Source organism: Castanea sativa, chromosome 11, assembly GCF_040712315.1.
Source record: "Castanea sativa cultivar Marrone di Chiusa Pesio chromosome 11, ASM4071231v1".
In the NCBI taxonomy this organism is placed as follows: domain Eukaryota; kingdom Viridiplantae; phylum Streptophyta; class Magnoliopsida; order Fagales; family Fagaceae; genus Castanea; species Castanea sativa.
In genome coordinates this window covers 60,681,740-60,701,065 of record NC_134023.1, presented here as the reverse complement: position 1 = coordinate 60,701,065, position 19,326 = coordinate 60,681,740, and the positions used below count along the sequence as shown (strand labels likewise).

The 19,326-nt window shown below is 35.1% G+C and overlaps 2 protein-coding genes and 1 pseudogene across 3 annotated transcripts; 1 reads left to right on the top strand and 2 right to left on the bottom strand.

Moving 5' to 3' along the window:
- Positions 1 to 1,255: 1,255 nt before the first annotated feature.
- LOC142614897 (protein NRT1/ PTR FAMILY 5.4-like) lies at positions 1,256 to 5,398 on the bottom strand (annotated as a pseudogene).
- A 1,865-nt stretch (positions 5,399 to 7,263) lies between these two features.
- LOC142616855 (uncharacterized) lies at positions 7,264 to 8,448 on the bottom strand. Its single transcript, XM_075789615.1, has one exon. It carries the CDS (start codon positions 8,446 to 8,448, stop codon positions 7,264 to 7,266), a length of 1,185 nt encoding a protein of 394 aa, XP_075645730.1.
- A 632-nt stretch (positions 8,449 to 9,080) lies between these two features.
- On the top strand, positions 9,081 to 18,274 carry LOC142615561 (uncharacterized). Of its 2 annotated transcripts, XM_075788301.1 has the most exons (5): positions 9,868 to 9,884; positions 16,090 to 16,289; positions 16,540 to 16,638; positions 17,242 to 17,293; positions 17,822 to 18,274. In XM_075788301.1, the coding sequence occupies exons 2-5, from the start codon at positions 16,248 to 16,250 to the stop codon at positions 18,100 to 18,102; spliced, it is 474 nt and encodes a 157-aa protein (XP_075644416.1). In that variant the 5' UTR covers positions 9,868 to 9,884; positions 16,090 to 16,247; the 3' UTR covers positions 18,103 to 18,274. The 2 variants fall into 2 exon arrangements, 1 of the variants encoding a protein (XP_075644416.1); XR_012840786.1 differs by lacking the exons at positions 16,090 to 16,289; positions 16,540 to 16,638 and adding an exon at positions 9,081 to 9,240 and having other exon boundaries at positions 9,833 to 9,884.
- Positions 18,275 to 19,326: the final 1,052 nt, after the last annotated feature.

The following is a 19,326-nucleotide window of genomic DNA, read 5'->3' as shown; positions in this document are numbered from 1 at the left end:
ACCTATAGCGGCGTTTTGTAACTCAACCTCCATGAAATCGAGTTACATGCAAGTTTTTTTTTTTTTTTTTTTTTTTTTTTTTTTTTTTTTTTTTACGTATAACTCGACTTCATGGAGCTCGAGTTACAAAACGCCGCTATAGGTCCTTTAAAACGTCACTATAAGCTCCTTAAAACGTCACTATAGAGCTTAACTCGAATTTGAGAAAATCAAGTTTCAAAAGAGGAGCATTTCCCTAATTAGTTTAGGAAAGGGGGCAACATGCTGATTTTTTTTCGTGAAATGGGCAAAAGCCCATTTTAGCCTTCATAATAGATTTCTTTACAACACTATCTCGATTTGTGGCCTAATAGTTACTGTCCTAATACGCGTTAGATCCTAAGTTTAAACCTTTGTGAGTGATGATGATTTGACATTAATTAGACTTAAGTACAATTACTTCACATGACTTAAAGCCACTACTGTGCCAATTGGGCTAGGGTCAAGTTTTGGCTCGCCTCACTTAATTAAGAGAGAGCACACAGATCAATGACTTCCCACTCTTATTTAGACTCTTCAATATTGATCCCTCAATGGATAAAAAAGTTATTAGGGGCTCACTTAATGGTAAAAGCTATTTTGATACGATACCAAAATGTTAAGTACTAAATGATTGCATTTGAAACATTAGTGACAGAAATGGTAATTAGCCCTAAAAAATTATTAGTATTACGTTCATTGCTTCTTTAAAAAAAATAAAAAGAAATCACATTATGAAACATCCCAAAATGAAAAAGTAGACCATCAATAGGAAGCATGAAGGATGGAGAGAGATTCTTACTACATTTACATAAAACATGTACTTCAAAAAATTCTATTTTACCATTTCAAAACCTATTTTATCAATTATATCATCCTATTTTATAATACACCCAACATCCCAACTTTTATTTTCCTATACAACACATTAAAATAATATATCTACACCATAAAATATATAATCCAAAAAGTAGGAGAGAGAAATTTTGTTCGAATCATTAATAAAAAGTAGGAGAGACAATTAAAAAATGCTTTTTAAGAATAATGTTGTGCTACAATAGCATCATATGCTACTGTAGCACAATTGTAAATTTTTTTACAATTACAATACCGAATAATGCTCATTTTTATAGTTTTGATGCTAAAATCTTCTAACATATATCATCTACAAGCTCCAATACTAATGCTCTAATGCGAGAGTAGTTGGTTTGGAATTGGATATATAACATCAATACTCTCATATTATCTTCTCACCCATGTCCCTGTTGACGGCACCTGACTCTTTCTCTTCCAGAACATCATCATCGTCAAATTTTTTGTACTCAAAACGCTTAGCAATCCATAAAAAGAAACAAAAATTCAAAGCACTGATCCCAGCCAGCACCCAGTAGAAGTAATTAAGATGCGCACGGTTGAGATTGTCACCAAGCCATTCTTCTCCATTCTTTGAACTAATTGCCTGAACCATAGAAATAATTGCACTGCTAACAAGATTTCCAATTCCGTTAACACTAAAGTTTAAAGCTGATCCTATGCTTCTCATTGCCTCTGGCATTTGAGAATAAAACAGCTCTTGGAGCCCAACATATGCGAATATCTCAACCAAACCAGTAATTATATATTGTGGTAATAGCCACCACGCTTTCATTGGTACTATTACTTTAGGGTGGTCCAATAGGTTATACTCTTTTACAACATTTATCCTTTTGGTCTCTACTAAACTTGACACAACCATGATCAATATGGAGAGAAATAGACCAATGCCTATCCTTTGTAGCATAGTTATGCCAGATGGATGTCCTGTGAATTTTCTGGCAATGGGGACAAAAAATCGTTGATAGATGGGCATAACGAGTATGATTGTGAGGACAACAATGACTTGAAGTGAAGCTGTGGGAAGGACAAAATGACGTGTAATGGATCGTTGCAGTGTACTACCTTGTTTTACAAAGAAGGTATTCATTTGCGCTACGATTATTGCGTACATTAAGCAACTCAACCATACGGGAAAAAGGCGTAGAACAAGCTTCACTTCTTCCACTTGATTTAAAGTGCATAGCCTCCAAGGATCTCGAACTTTTCTTTTGGCATCGTGTTTATCAAAAATCATTGCCTTGTCCAAACATCTGCAGTTTGCAACTAGCTTAATTATAAGACAAATCCTCTCTTAGAAGAGAACTAGAGAGCAAAAATATGAATCATCAATTCCAAGTAAAATACTGAAAGAAGTAGCGCTATTTTTACACTCTCCTTTACATGTGAGTCCAAACTTCCCAAGGCCAGCTCATGGTTTAGGACTTAGCCCCAACTAGTTCCAAAAAACTTTTAAAGGTTTTAAGGCCTCAAAATTGTATCAAAAAAAAAATCCCAAAGACACATACCTCAGCTGATTTGTATGGATCAAAGTCCGAGTCTTAGGTTGACCCGGCGGTGTATGGAGTCCATCTTCATGATAGTCACCACCACTGTCGCGCTTCTTGTCCACCCGCCACTTCCTCGCGGCTGCTACAAGTACCTGTGCCACTGTCGTTAACGGGCTCCCAATGGGACCTTGCTTACGGTACCTCTTAATTCCTAGCAATAACAATATCAGTGCCGCTGCCATTGCTACTGCCAACACTACAGTTGCAAGAGTCCAGCTGATATTATCCTAAAAGCATAATCTATTATTAGAAATTTTGCAGTTGGATTCGAGAAATAGAATCAAACATAGTTGCAAGAAATATTATTCATGTGGCTGCTAAGAAAATGAAAAATAGAACGGGTTAATTTTTGATAAATTATCACTTGTTTTGAAGGTTTAAATAGATGAGTAAGTATAAATTAACTATTTATCTTTTAAAAAAAAGTTATTATAAAAAGTAAAATTTAATTATTTAACCATTATTTTAATAAATTTTAGATTTTTCATGTCAACACTTTCTGAGAAATTACAGGCTTAGCATAAATTATAGGATCATTAAATATTCATTTTAGTCGCCCGCCCCCCCCCCCCCCCCCCCCCAAAATCTAATATACACCATAGTTATGACTTATAATATGTGAAATTCACCTAGACAGTCAAAATTTTGAGAATACTCCACATACTACTCACTTTCTTCTTTTTCATAAAAAAAAATCAAAACATTTGTTATTGAACAATATTTAGAAAGTTTTAATACCACATTTATTTATACTATATATAAGAGGATTTCCCTCTTTCAACTAAACTTTTATGTGGTTTAAAAATACTCACATTAATGAATGGTAATTTTTTTTAGAAAACAATGTCATAAATGTCAAACAACAAATTTGATTTTGAATTCGAAAAGAAAACTCCTAAAATTTAGGATTTTTTTCCCTTCATGTTCAAAAAAGAAATTACTGTTATGGCTTATTTCTAAAGTTTATTATTTTTATTTGTTTGAAAAATTAAAAAATATATTTTTAAATTATAATAGATGTAAATTATTAATCTTTATAAAAAAAAATAGAAATACCTCTGAACACACGTTCATTTTTTATTTGCCATTAAAAGTTTCTAAAAGTATTTCTTAAACAAATGTCTTTAGTGTATTTGTTAATAGAATCCTTAAAAAATTACCCAAACCCCTTGAGTTTGATTCATAAAAAAATTTCGAACAAAAGTTAAATCAATTAACATTTACCACTTTCATTAGATTTGTTTTTTTAAAGTCACTGAATAACTTGACAAATTTGAGTGATGTTATAGGGATATTACAAATTTTACTATATTTGTCTTACAAAGTAAAATTTCTGGTACTTTTAGCTTTTTCTCTAATTTATTATCTTGTTAAAGTGGAAACAATCATATTTATTGTCACATTAATTTATAAGTATTTTGTAATAAAATTTATACTAATTTTGGCATTTTCCAAATAATACTTACCTCCGCGTAAATTACTCCCAAAATGCCGATAGACGGGCCAAGCATTATTCCCCAAAACCACCAGTTAAAGAATGAACTCTTGACCTTCTGATTCTCGAGGGAATCCTCTTCAAATTGGTCTGCTGCAAAGGTTTGGACGCATGGTCTGTGCCCACCTTCCCCAATTGCTATTATGTAAAGTGCTACAAAGATTATCACTTTGCGATAATCCAAGGGAACTACTGATACCGACAATGATAACAAAATCATTCCCTATCATCGTGTAAAAGCCATAAACAGAAGATTTAGAGGCATAAACACATAATGAAATCTAACTATATAGGGTTATGCCTAAAGATAAAAAATGATTGTGTATGTGTGTGTGTGTGTGAAGGATTAGATTGTATTCAAAAGTTGCAAATGTGTAGTGTGTGTGTGTGTGTGTGTGAAGGATTAGACTGTATATTCAAAAGTTTCAAATGAGTATATTTAGTTTATAAGTTTTGACCCAAGGAACTAGAAATAGATTTGTTATTGTATAATTATGACGTGTATAACCATAATATTGTACACCCTGATATATGTAATGACTTTCCATTTAATGGATGAATCTGTTTTATGAAGGTGATTTGTTTTTGTAGATAATTACTATTAATTAATTTAATAAATGATATTTAAATAAGGGTGTGACTCTTGAAATTGATCATCTCAATTCATAACAAATATATTTATGTGCTTGTATATAAATTAATATCTTAGGGCATTCATTTGGACAGATAATTTTCCAGACTCAACTCAAAGCCCTTAAATATGTGATCACCACCTTGATGGATCTCCCATCTGCATTAAGGGTCAACAAGATCGTCACCATTTTACTTGAAGTGAAAATAGTTTATGGTTGAATAAAAAAGTGAGTCTTAGGTGTGAACTTACTAATCCCACACCATGTGACGGCAATAAATAATAACAAGTGTACCACCGAGACCTTGATGGGGATATCATTACAAACACAACACATTTTATATTGTATTTATTAAATATTTGCATATAACTCACCACAAGATAAATGACACAAGCCAAAAGGATTGTTTTGAACCTTCCCAAGAAGGAATCGGCTACAAAGCCTGAAAACAAAGGGACGATATTGGATACGCCAGTCCAAATGTTGACATTCTTAGCCGCTGTGGAGGTAGGTTGATGAAGTTCATTTGTGAGGTATGTGACGAGGTTTGCAGACAAGCCAAAGAACGAAAATCGCTCTACTACTGTAATGACTGCAATCAAAAGATCAAAGTGAAAATTGAAAGAGTTGAAAGATGAACATAGAGCTCGATTAGAGAGGAAGTGTTCTTACATAAGAGGAATATGGCAGCTTTCCAACCACCCTTGGAGGGCTTTTTTTGTGCAGAGTCGACCTTCTTGTCATCTTCACGGCTGTTATAAGTCATGACTAGTTGCTATAACAAAATGTTCGATGTTGCTCTTTGGACAATTGGGTCCTTTTATATCCATGAAATGATGAAATGCTCTTGGGGTCATTGACCACACTGACGTGCATTATCTAAATGCATGCCAGCTTCTGAATAACAATGAAGGGTGAAAAAGATTGAAGAAATAGTAATATGACATGTTTGGTACACTAAATATAGACCACAAAAGGAATAGTAATCTTTATTATTAAGAATAGAAAATGAACTAATGCGAAACTTAAGGGGTTGTTTGATACAGTAAACATAGACTATAAAGGAATAATAATATTTATTATTGCAAATAAAAGATGAAATAAGGTGAAGCTTGAGCGGGGCTTGAGTTTTTAAAATTTCCATTAACAGATGCATTTGAATTATAAATATTCTTACAATTTACTCCCTGGCCCCTCCAAAAATTTTGGAAAAAAAAATTCCTCAAAATACATACAAAAATTCTTTTTTTTTTTTTTTTTTTTTTTAATTTCTAATATATATATAAGATGGGTTCAAGTTACATCTGGCGTAACTTAACAAGAGTTATATCGTTTGTAGACCGTAGATTTGTAATTGATCTAATGGTTAAAAAAATAGCATTAAATACTAATTGACTTACACCTCATTCTTCTTTTCTTTTTCTTTTTTTGAATTTCCAATATATATATGAGATAGGTTCAAGCTACACCTAGCGTAACTTGACAAGAGTTATACCGTTTGTAGACCGTAAATTTGTAATTGATCTAATGATTAAAAAAATAGCATTAAATGCTAATTGACTTACACCTTATTCACTTAATTAATAGCAAAACATTTTACATCATCATAAAAGTTGGACATGTTAGGATGTCTTATTGGATTAAGAAATTTGAATAATATAAAGATCATGCATACACATATATCATGTGTTGGCATGTTGCCAATTTTTAAAAGTTATGCATGGTACACGGCCAATGTTTCCTTCGTTTGAGTTTTGAAAAGCCAAAATTAATTAATAAAAAGATTTCTTCGTGGATATGTGTTTACAATTATATTACCCAACAATTTATTTATTTATTTTATTTTAAGAAGGCAAAGAAAATATTCACAATTAATAGAGTATTACCGGCTTAAAGAAGAAAAGAAAATGACATGAGCATTACAGACTCAGGCACACCCAAAAAAGAAGAAGAGAGAATTGCAAATATAATTGTAAAGTCATTCAAAAAAAAAGTATCAGTGTTAAGTATTATATGAGAAATTTATTATTTAAAATCTCATTAAACAACACTTAGCCATTTATTTATTTTTAAGGAGACATGATATATATTCACAATTGATAAGACTATAAGAGTATGACCGACTTAAAAGAAGAAGGAAAAAAAAAAAAAGTAGTACGAACTCAACAAAAAAAAAAAGTATTGCAAATATATTTGTAAAATCATTGGCAAAAAAAGGAATATATGTAAAAGGTTTTAAATAATAAATAAGGAGAAAGAAACAAAATTGCTATTAATTAAGTGAATGAGGTGTAAGTCAATTAGCATTTAATGTTATTTTTTAACCATTAGATCAATTACAAATCTACGGTCTACAAATGGTGTAACTCTTGTCAAGTTACACCAGGTGTAACTTAAACCTCTCTCTCTCTCTCTCTCTCTCTCTCTCTCTCTATATATATATATATATATATATATATATATATCATAACTTTCATTTACTAAAAAATAAAAAAACCCCCTCCTTACTAGACATTTTTTTTATACCAAAGGGAAACTTCATTGATAAAAGATAAACGACTAGGAGCTGTAAAGCTTAAGTCAACCTTGAGATGAGCCTACAGTAGTGGACTGGGAAACAAGTAGTAACATAAGCAAGTTGCAATATATCTGCAATAACTGCCTTAAGAACAAAAAAATAAGAAATGAGAAGCCCCTACTGCTGGAGTTGGTACAAGTCTAAGATGAGAGCTTTTTCAAGCCATGGTTGTCTTCTTTGATTACTACAGATCTGCACAATTCTCCTATTGTTGCAAAGGATAAGCATTTTGGTATAGCTCAGTTCCTTAGCCTTGATGATAGCATCGCCCACAGCCTCCCGGATAGTCAGATGTAAGGAATTCTTTCCCTTGCTTTCTCCACCTCTGAGTATAACAGCTCCCTCCACAGTTTTCACCTCAAAAGCATAACCACATCTTCTAGTCTTCCTATTCCGATAAGTTGGAACCTTGATCACGATTTGCCATCCCTGGTTAGTGAGCCTCTGTTGGAAGTGTTGAGTGTCTGAGTGCTGCTGCTTTTGTTCTGCTTGGAAAGCATCTCGATACTTGCAAGTGAGAGTTTGAGCTGTTAGAATAACCTCAATTGGATTGGGAGATTTCCCCTGATATAGGACCATATTACGATGACCCCATATAGTCCACAAGATTGTAAAAAGAGCTTGGATGAATAACATTCTGTCGTTGTCTCTGTTCACATTATGCAGAATGCAGGATGTTACCCAATGAGCCACTGAATTATGGATCAAATCTGAGGTTCTAACTTCTAGATTGGAACCATGCCATATAGCTCTTGCAAATGTGCAGTGAAGGAATAGATGGTCTATAGTTTCTTCCTCCTCATTGCACATAAGACAAAGGTTAGGAATCCTTATGCCTCTCTTATTTAAGATCTCAAACATAGGCAGCCTCCCATGCAAAATTTTCCAAATGAATGACAGAATTTTGTGAGGGAGTTGCACTTTCCAAATAAGATTCCATACTGATTTGGGTAGTCTATTTGGCCTTCCTTCTTGCATCCTAGGAGACTGACATTGTCGTTGAAGCATGAGGTAAGCTTTGTTGACTCTATATTCTCCTGAAGATGTGTGTCTCCATGAGAGTTTGTCCTCACTACCAACAATTCTTGGAATAGGTAGTTGCAAAATTTCTTTGCAAGTATCAGGGTGGTATAGCTTCTTGATCAAATTAGTCTTCCAAGTTCTTGAGCACTGATCTATAAGATCTACCACTGTACCATCAAGGAGGTTGTTCCTTATTAGAGAATGGTTTGAGCATTTAAACCAATCTTGATGAGTAAGAGGGATATGATGACCATCTCCTAACACCCATCGACCCTCCATTAGAGAATTCACCCAAGGGACTGCAATATTTCTCCAAGTCCAGGAGTGATATGGTTTAGGCTTATAATCTTTAAGAGTGGACCTAGGATATTATTTGGCTCTAAAGGTTCTAGCTAACAAGGAATTTGGACACTGTTGTATCCTCCAATACTGTTTAGCAATCATAGCTTGATTTATCAAAACCAAATTTTCTCAAACCAAGGCAGCCTCTGCACCTTGGTTGACATATGGTCTCCCAATTGATTAGATGAATTTTCCTAGTTCCCATTTCATGACCCCACTAGAAGGACCTAGTTATGGCATAAAGTTTGTTACAAACAATATCAAGGATATTGAAACAAGAGTTGTACAAAGGCATAGCTTGGAGCACAGAAGAAACTAGGGTGGTTCTGCCAGCTTGAGAAAGAAGCTGGGCCTTCCATCCTTGGAGTTTATTCTGAATCGTATCTATGATGTCATGGAAGTGAGCTACCCTCCTTGTAACATCCCAATCAGACCCACAAAAAAATAAATAAATAAATAAAAAGTAGAGGTCAAATTTTATTGGACCACATGTGCCCCACCTAACTCCCTTCCCCACCACTCATTTGCACTCATCTCTTTACTCGTTGGCCGGCTCACTCTCTTCTTTTCTTTTCATTTTTTGTTTTCTCTCATACACTCCTCTCTACTCTTATATCCTATCACCGGTACTACCACACCACCACCACCATTTACACCATAATTTTCCAGTAAGATCACCGAAAATTTTTTGAGAACCTATAAGCACCTTCATATCCTTTTTTTTTTAAGGTAAAAATTTCTAATCTTTTGGTAGGTTTTACACTTTTGCTTAAAGTTATTTTTATCTAAGTGATACCCATGTGATTTATGAGCATTGGAAGTGATATTTACGTTTGTATGTATAGGTTTTGTATTGGTGGAATTATTTGATGAGTGGGTATATGGTTTGTGCTAATGATGACTACCTAAGGTTTATGTATGGTGAAAAATTTAGGGGTTTTGAGTTATAACATGTGATGGTTGGCAAGTCTAATTTTTTCCATTGCCATTGGGTTTATTTGAAGTTAGTTGAAGTTCTAAATTTCTTGTCTTGGAGGATATTTTGATTTTGCTTTCATGGGTCTACTAATGATGTAGTGTAAATTTTATGGAAGCTAGTCATAATGTTGGAGATGATATTAAATGAGTTAACTTTACAAATTGGAGTTGATGCCTTGTGAATAAATTCGTTGAGAAACTTTGGAAGTGGAATATATTTTTATTGATGAGGTTAAATACTAGGCTTGCCTAATTAAGTGCTCACTTGGCAATGCCTAAATTGTAGCTAGATACAATCTCAAGCTCTATGCTTATTGTGATAAGTTTACTTGATATTGTTTAGGTTCTAGCTAATCTCCGTGGAGCTTGGAGAGTTAGGTTTTTGCGGTTGCGAGGTAAGTAGCTTTTTAATGGGATTTTTGAAAAATAATCACGTTGCATAAATGTTGTTTTCTGGGTTAGACATGCTTTTGGAAACTACTTATGGAAACTATATCTTCCTAAAAAGCTATTGTGACGTAACCTTAACATATATATATGATTATATATGAAAATGCATCATATTTGGTATTGCATTTGGGGAAATGCATGAATTGTTGACATGGAGAAATGAGTATCTTTTATTTAATCTTTGATAAGAAATTCATTGATTTTATGGTATATTAGAAAATTTAAAGATGCTTATCTTGTCTTGTTATGTGGGAAATTGATAGAAAATCTCTTGACAAGAATGAAGTTGAAAACCTTACAAACTTTGTGAAAGTTTTCTTTAAGGTTTTTCTGAAATTTCCTAGATATAAACTATGTATTTGAAAGTAATGTAACTTGTGAGCTTTATGTGGTTTTAACACCATATCATGTGTGATTTTTCGGTGATCATCCAATTTGGTTTCCGTAGTCTTTGTGACAACGGAATCAAATTCAAGTCAATGCCCTTTCACATTGAATGACACGTTCTTCCCTGCTACCCATGGGAAGAAAAGGTTCCTTGATTGCGTGTAGGTGAGGCTGCTATCCATGGGGCCAAGAGACCACATGCAAGAGAGGTCCTATTTGACACGCTCTCTCTGCTACCCATGGGGGGAGAGAAAAACCTTAAGGGTATGGGTGAGGCTGCTATCCATGGGACCAAGAGTCTACATACTAGAGAGGACAATATCATGCCAATTGTAGATGAGTGGATCCCCTGACCGGTCTATGTGGTAGTGTGGTATATTTGTAATAATTTACCATATGTTAGATTTTATGGCTTTCAAAGTTATATTGTTAGTGCTCACAGATTATAGATTATGGTATATAGTTTCAAGGTATTTACTTTGAGAAATTTTGTGTTTCATTATTCAGTCATTCTTGTCATATCATATTATTATTATTGAAAATGAAACTTGCATTTCCCCCACCCCCATTAATTATGCTACTTACTAGGCTCTGTCTCATTCCATTATTTTATAAACTTTTCAAAGTAGTCAACAATCTTTTGAGACAGCTTTTTTGGTGGCTAACAGTAATTAGACTAACAATTGATGGAGGCTGAACTTTTGAAATAGAGATATTAGATGATATACATCTTAGAATAGGCTTGACTCATTCTTTTGTATATTATGGTGGTTGTGACGTTATTCCCACTAATGGGACAAGCAGATTATATGTAATTATTTATTCAGACCTCTATTCTTTTGTAGCCAATAGTCCTTGTAATTGTTGCTTAGAGCTCTGACTTACTTTGAGAGTATATTCAATGGAATTATTATGATAATTATTAATGTTGGTACTTGATAGGATTTATGTGGATTGAATTGTTAAAAAGGAAAAAAAAATTACAGGTACTTGAGATGTCTTTCTTATGCTTTGGACCCTTTGAGGCTTGGAACGTGACAGTTATGGTATCAGAGCTTAGGTTATGATTCTATAGACTTTTGAAAATAGGAATTGATTTTGATCTAAGTCAAAGAATTAAGGGTTGATGAATTCTTTATTTTGTACCTTTGTTTCAGCTTCCACCTGCTATTCCTTTTACCTTATCTATCTTTTCTATGCTAACCTTCTATGTTGCCTTGTGATTTACTTACTTGTTTCTTGGGTATAGGTATACGTACCTTGGTACACTATGCCTCCTAAAAAGAAAACATGTAAAGTAAGGCATGTGGAAGAGATTACAGCTCCAGAGCATGGCCATAGGCAACGCCAAGAGCGTGAGAGATCTGTCACTCCTAATGGTGGTGAGATTGATGAGGTGGCAGTGGCAAACAGGTTTATGCTAGGATTGCTAGAGCAGTCCAGGGTGGTGAATGTAGGAAGGAGGGTTGCTCTCTTGGGGAGTTCCATAAGCAAAACCCTCCAACTTTTGATGGGGAGCCTGATCCTATAGTAGCAGAGAATTGGCTGCTAAATATGGAAAAATTATTGAGAGCCTTTGAATGCACTGATGCTCAGAAGGTGGTGTATGCCACTGTTGCTCTTCAGGGTTCTGCTGAGTGATAGTGGTCAGGCACTGAGCAAGTTGAGGATGGAGTTGGGAAGGGACACTCCCATTACTTGGGAGAAATTTAAGGAAGTTTTTAATGGGACATACTTCCCCGATGTAGTGAGGGACCGTAAGGCAAGAGAATTTTCTGATTTGGTTCAAGGGGCTATGATAGTGGAAGAGTATGCTACTAAGTTTGTTGAGCTCTCTCGCTTTGCTCCTTACTTGATTCCGGATGAGTCCAAGAAAGTGAAAAAGTTTCAGGAATGCCTTAATGGTAGGATTCTCCCTCTCATTATAGCCTCTGGAGTGGATACTTTTACTGAGGCTGTGAAGCGGGCAATGAGTCTTAAAGAAGACTTTAAGTACAACCTCAGTTCCAAGGAGAGTGATAAGAAGTAAGGGCCCTCTAATTCTCAACATGGTAAGGGTCAAGGGCATAAGAAAGGATTCGTTAAAAACTTTGGTAATAGAGGACAATCTTCTAGGCATAGCGATAGTGCCTATCCTCAGTCTAGTGATAAGAAGTCTTGCTCTCGTTGTGGTAAACTTCATGATGGGCAAAATTGTGATGGGGTTAAGATTTGCTTTACTTGTAAGCAACCCAGACACTTTGCTAGAGATTGCCCAAGTTCTAAGGGCTCAGGTTCCTCTTCCTCATCTCAAGTTGCAAAAGGTAATGACAATGGGAGGAAGGTGCAAGGTAGAGTGTATGCCTTGACTACTCATGATGCTCAGGCCACGAATATAGTGATGATAGGTATACTTCCTTTGTTCTCCGCACATGCTAGAGTTCTTTTTGATCCTGGTTCTATGCATTCTTTTTTTTCTTGTGCAATTGCTAAGAATCATGATAAGAGCCCTGAACTACTTGATTTTGAGTTATCGATTTCTACCTCTGTCGGTGATACTTTAATGACTAATCTTGTGCTTTAGTCTTGTATTATTTGTATTGAGGGTAGAGAGTTATTGGTTGATTTGGTGTTGTTAGATATGTATGATTTTGATGTCATTTTAGGCATGGATTGGTTGGCTTCTTATCATGCTAGTGTGCATTGTTTTGAGAAAGAGGTGGTGTTTAGGCCTCCAAGTGAATCAGAATTTCTATTTAAGGCTTTATGTTTGCCTTTTATGCCTCGTGTGATATCATGCATACAAGCAAACCGCTTGCTTAGAAAGGGATACCAAGGATTCCTTGCGAGTGCAGTGGATTTACAAAGTAGAGAATTGGAGATAGGAGACATTCCCATTGTGAGGGAATTTTAGGATGTTTTTCCTGATGATCTACCTGGTTGCCCCCGGATCGTGAGATTGAGTTCTCTATTGATCTCCTTCCGGGTACTACACCTATTTCTAAGGCACCATATAGAATGGCACCCACAGAGTTGAAAGAACTTAAGGAGCAATTGGTAGAATTGCTGGACAAGGGGTTCATTCGCCCTAGTGCCTCTCCTTGGGGAGCTCCAGTTTTATTTGTCAAGAAAAAGAATGGGTCTATGAGGTTGTGTATTGATTATCGTGAGCGTAATAAAGTTACCATTAAGAATAAATATCCTTTGCCTCGTATTGATGACCTATTTGATCAGTTGCAAGGAGCACAAGTCTTATCTAAGATTGATCTTTGTTCTGGTTACCACCAATTGAAGATTAAGGGTGAGGATATACCAAAGACGGTCTTTCGGACTAGATATGGTTATTATGAATTTTTGGTGATGCCGTTTGGATTAACTAATGCCCCTGCTGCTTTTATGGACTTGATGAATAGGGTTTTTCATAAGTACTTGAATCGATTTGTCATTGTGTTCATTGATGATATTTTGATTTATTCTAAGAGTCAAGAAGAGCATGAAGAACACTTAAGGATTGTTTTACAAATTCTAAGAGAAAGGAAGTTGTATGCTAAACTAAAGAAGTGTGAATTTTGGTTGAATCAAGTGGTGTTCTTGGGTCATGTGATATTTAAGGATGGAATTACAGTGGATCCTAATAAGATAGAAGCGGTGGTTAATTGGGATAGGCCTACAAATATGAGTGAGGTTAGAAGTTTCTTGGGCCTTGCTGGTTACTATAGAAGATTTGTAGAGGAATTTTCCCGCATTGCGGCTCCTTTAACACAATTAAGTCGGAAGAATGTTAAATTTGAGTGGATGGAAGAATATGAGAAAAGCTTCCAAGAGCTAAAGCGGAGATTGGTCACAGCTCCAGTGTTAACTATCCCTTCAGGTACAGTGGGTTTTGTCATATATAGTGATGCTTCTCATAAGGGACTTGGTTGTGTGTTGATGCAAAATGGGAAGGTTGTGGCATATGCCACTCATGAATTGAAAAATTATGAGAAAAATTACCCCACTCATGACTTGGAGTTGGCTGCAGTTGTTTTTGCTTTGAAAATTTGGAGACATTATTTGTATGGGGAAAGATGCGAGATTTTCACTAATCATAAAAGTTTAAAGTATTTTTTTACCTAGAAGGAGTTAAATATGAGGCAACGGAGATAGTTGGAACTGGTTAAGGATTATGATTGCTCTATTAACTATCATCCTGGCAAGGCTAATGTTGTAGCTAATGCTCTTAGTAGAAAGCCTTCAAGTTTTTCAGCTACTTTGCTAACCGCTCGAAAGGAAATTATTCGAGATCTTGAAAGGATGGAGATTAAGGTTGTTATGGGCTATTCTGAGGCCTACCTGGCTAGTTTAAGTGTTCAACCAACTTTGGTGGAAAGAATTAAATTGTCATAGGCCGATGACCCACATTCAAAGAAAATCATGGATGAGGTGCGTAGTAGAAAGAAATCTGAATTTTCTATCTTTGAGGATGGTGCTTTGAGATTTGGGAGTAGACTTTGTGAGCCAAATGATCCATTGATTAAAAAGGAAATTCTAGAGGAGGCTCACTATTCCCCATATACAATACATCTGGATAGTACAAAGATGTACCATGATCTTCATGAAAACTTTTGGTGGAATAATATATATGAAAAGGGAGATTGCCCACTTTGTAGAGCAATGTTTGACTTGTCAGCAGGTTAAGGTGTTGCACCAACAACCCTCTGGTTTGTTGCAACCACTTCCTATTCCCTAATGGAAATAGGAGAAAATTACTATGGATTTTGTTTCAGGATTGCCGAGATCTCCTAAGGGTCATGATGATATTTGGGTGATTGTTGATAGAATGACAAAATCAGCTCATTTTCTCCCTATCCGGATGAACTACTCCCTTGATCAATTAGCTCAACTCTATGTTGTTGAGATTGTGAGACTTCATGGAGTACTCGCTTCTATTGTTTCAAATAGAGATCCAAGGTTTACTTCTCATTTTTGGGGTGGTGTGCAAAAGGCCTTGGGTGCTAGATTGGATTTTAGCACAACTTTCTACTCTCAGACAGATGGACAGTCTGAAAGGACTATTCAAACTCTAGAAAATATGCTGAGAGCATGTGTTTTGGATTTTAGGGGGAGTTGGGCTAGTCACTTTCCTTTGGTGGAGTTTGCTTACAATAATAGTTACCATTCAAGTATTAAAACAACACCTTATGAGGCTTTGTACGAGAGAAAGTGTAGATCCCCAATTTGCTAGGATGAGGTGGGAGAACGAAAAATCTTGGGGCCAGATATCATTTAGAGGACTTGTGAAAAGGTAAATATGATTCGTGATCGACTACGAGCAGCTCAAAGTAGACAAAAGAGCTATTATGACATTAAAAGGAGGGCTTTGGAACTTGAAATTGGAGATAAAGTTTTCCTACAGGTTGCACCTATGAAAGGAGTAATGAGATTTGGCAAAAAGGGTAAGTTAAGCCCAAGGTTTGTAGGGCCTTATGAGGTCTTGGAAAGAGTGGGCGAAGTTGCATAGAGAATTGCCCTACCACCGGCCTTGTCAGGAAGAGAGATGCTACATCCACAACATTTTTACAACAAATTACAGGTGATTAGTTGTTATTGGTTCAAATTTGAACCTAACACAAAAATTACTTTTTTGCCCTAACAATAACAACCAGTAACAATTTGCCACTTAGAATTTGTTGTGAAAATGTTGTAAAAATGTTGTGGACATATCATTTCTCTGTCAGGAATTCATAATGTTTTCCATGAGTCTATATTAAGGAAATACATTCCTAACCCTTCACATGTTTTAAGCTATGAGCCTTTTCAGATTAGAGATGACTTATCACAAGAAGAAGTTCCAATAAAGATTTTGGACTGTAAGAAGCAAGTGCTACACAATAGAACAATACCTTGGGTAAAGATACTTTGGAAGAATCACTCAGTGAAAGAGGCATCTTGGGAGCGTGAAGATGATATGTTGTCAAGATACCCAAGCCTTTTTCAGGATCAAGGTACGTAAAATTTAGAGGACGAAATTTTTATAAAAGGGGAAGAATGTAACGTCCCAGTCAGACCCACAAAAAAAAAAAAAAAAGTAGAGGTCAAATTTTATTATTAGACCACACATGCCTCACCTAACCCCCTTCCCCACCACTCATTTGCACTCATCTATTTACTCTTGGGCCGGCTTACTCTCTTCTTTTCTTTTCATTTTTTGTTTTCTCTCATTAACTCCTCTCTACTCTTATATCCTCTCACCAGTACTACCACACCACCACTACCATTTCCACCATAATTTCCAGCAAGATCACCGGAAAATTTTTGAGAACCTATAAGCACCTTCATATCCTTTTTTTTGAGGTAAAAATTTCTAATCTTTTGTTGGGTTTTACACTTTTGCTTGAGGTTATTTTTATCTAAACTTTAATGATGATACCCATGTGATTTATGAGCATTGGAAGTGATATTTATATGTTTGTATGTATGGGTTTTGTATTGGTGGAATTATTTGATGAGTGGGTATATGGTTTGTGCTAATCATGACTACTTAAGGTTTATGTATGGTGAAAAATTTAGGGGTTTTGAGTTATAACATGTGATGGTTGGTAAATCTAATTTTTCCATTGCCATTGGGTTTATTTGAAGTTAGTTGAAATTATCTTCAAAAAAAAAAAAGTTAGTTGAAATTCTAAATTTCTTGTCTTGGAGGATATTTTGCTTTTGCTTTCATGGGTCTCTTAATGATGTAGTGTAAATTTTATGGAAGCTAGTCATAATGTTGGAGATGATATTAAATGAGTTAACTTTATAAATTGGAGTTGATGCCTTGTGAATATATTATTAGTGATGAGGTTAAATACTGGGCTTGCCTAATTAGGTGCTCACTTGGCAATGCCTAAATTGTAGCTAGATACAATCTCAAGCTCTATGCTTATTGTGATAGGTTTACTTGATATTGTTTAGGTTCTAGCTAATCTTTGTGGAGCTTGGAGAGTTAGGTTTTTGCGGTTGCGAGGTAAGTAGCTTTTTAATGGAATTTTTGAAAAATAATCACGTTGCATAAATGTTGTTTTTGGGTTAGACATGTTTTGAAAACTACTTATGGAAACTATATCTTCCTAAAAAGCTATTGTGACGTAACCTTAACTTATATATATTATATATGAAAATGCATTATATTTGGTATTGCATTTGGGGAAATGCATGAATTGTTGACATGGAGAAATAAGTATCTTTTGTTTAATCTTTGATAAGGAATTCATTGATTTTATGGTATATTAGAAAATTTAAAGATGTTTATCTTGTCTTGTTATGTGAGAAATTGATAGAAAATATCTTGACAAGAATGAAGTTGAAAACCTTACAAACTTTGTGAAAGTTAGATTCTTTAAGGTTTTTCTGAAATTTCCTAGATACAAACTACATTTTTTAAAGTAATGTAACCTACGAGTTTTATGTGGTTTTAACACCATGTCATGTATGATTTCCCGGTGATCATCCGATTTGGTTTCCGTAATCTTTGTGACAACGGAATCAAATTCAGGTCAATGCCTTTTCACTTTGGATGACGCGTTCTTCCCTGCTGCCCATAGGGGGAAGAGGTTCTTTAATTGTGTGTGGGTGAGGCTACTATCCATGGGGCCAAGAGACCACATGCAAGAGAGGTCCTATCTGACACGCTCTCTCTGCTACCCATGGGGGGAGAGAAAAATCTTGAGGGTATGGGTGAGGCTGCTGTCCATAAGGCCAAGAGTCTGCATACTAGAGAAGACAATATCATGCCAGTTGTTGATGGGTGGATCCCCTGACCGTTCTATGTGGTAGTGTGGTATATTTATAATAATTTATCATATGTTAGATTTTATGGCTTTGAAAATGATATTGTTAATGCTCACAGATTATAGATTATGGTATATAGTTTCAAAGTATTTACTTTGAGAAACTTTGAGTTTCATTATTCAGTCATTCTTGTCATATCATATTATTATTATTGAAAATGAAACTTGCATTTCCCCCACCCCCATTAATTATACTATTTACTGGGCTCTGTCTCATTTCATTATTTTATAAACTTTTCAAAGTAGACAACAATCTTTTGAGACAGTTTTTTTGGTAGCTAACAGTAGTTAGACTAACTATTGATGGAAGTTAAACTTTTGAAATGGAGATATTAGATGATGTACATCTTAGAATAGGCTTGACTCATTCTTTTGTATATTATAGTGGTTGTGACGTTATTCCCACTAATGGGATAAGCTACTGATATGTAATTATTTATTCAGACCTCTATTCTTTTGTGGCCAATGGTTCTTGTAATTATTGCTTAGAGCTCTAGCTTACTTTGAGAGTATATTCAATGGAATTATTATGATAATTATTAATGTTGATACTTGATAGGATTTATGTGGATTGAATTGTAAAAAAGGAAAAAAAAATTATAGGTACTTGAGATGTCTTTCTCATGCTTTGGACCCTTTGGGGTTTGGGGCGTAACACTCCTCCCTCTAAGTTTGAAGTTCATACCTAGATACTTACTAGGGTTCTATACCAAGTTAACTTGGAGGGAGAGAGCAAGGGAATCTTTTATCTCCTAAGGTATGTTTGGAGGACAAAAAATGTCTGATTTCTCAAAATTGATGCATTGTCCTGAAATAGAACAATAACATTGGATGGTGTTCCTAAGGTTAACCAGAGATTTTTTGTCATTTTAAAAAAAGAAAAGGGAGTCATCTGCAAATAGAAGGTGAGTAAAAGAGACCATTTCTTCCAACAACGATACCTTTAATCTTCTTCTTATACTTTTCCTTTACTAGAGCAATAGGCAGAATATTTGAACACAAAAGGAAGAGATAAGAAGAGATGGGGTCCCTATGTTTTAATCCTCTATAAGGGTTAAAGGGGTTAATGGAACTTCCATTAATCAGTAAAGAATACTAGACAGAATTAGCACACTCCATTATCAATTTAGCCCAAGTGGCACTTGATGTTGTGCCGCTGTGATCAATTTCTCAATGTGCAACTACGTATAAATAATTATGGTAATAATAT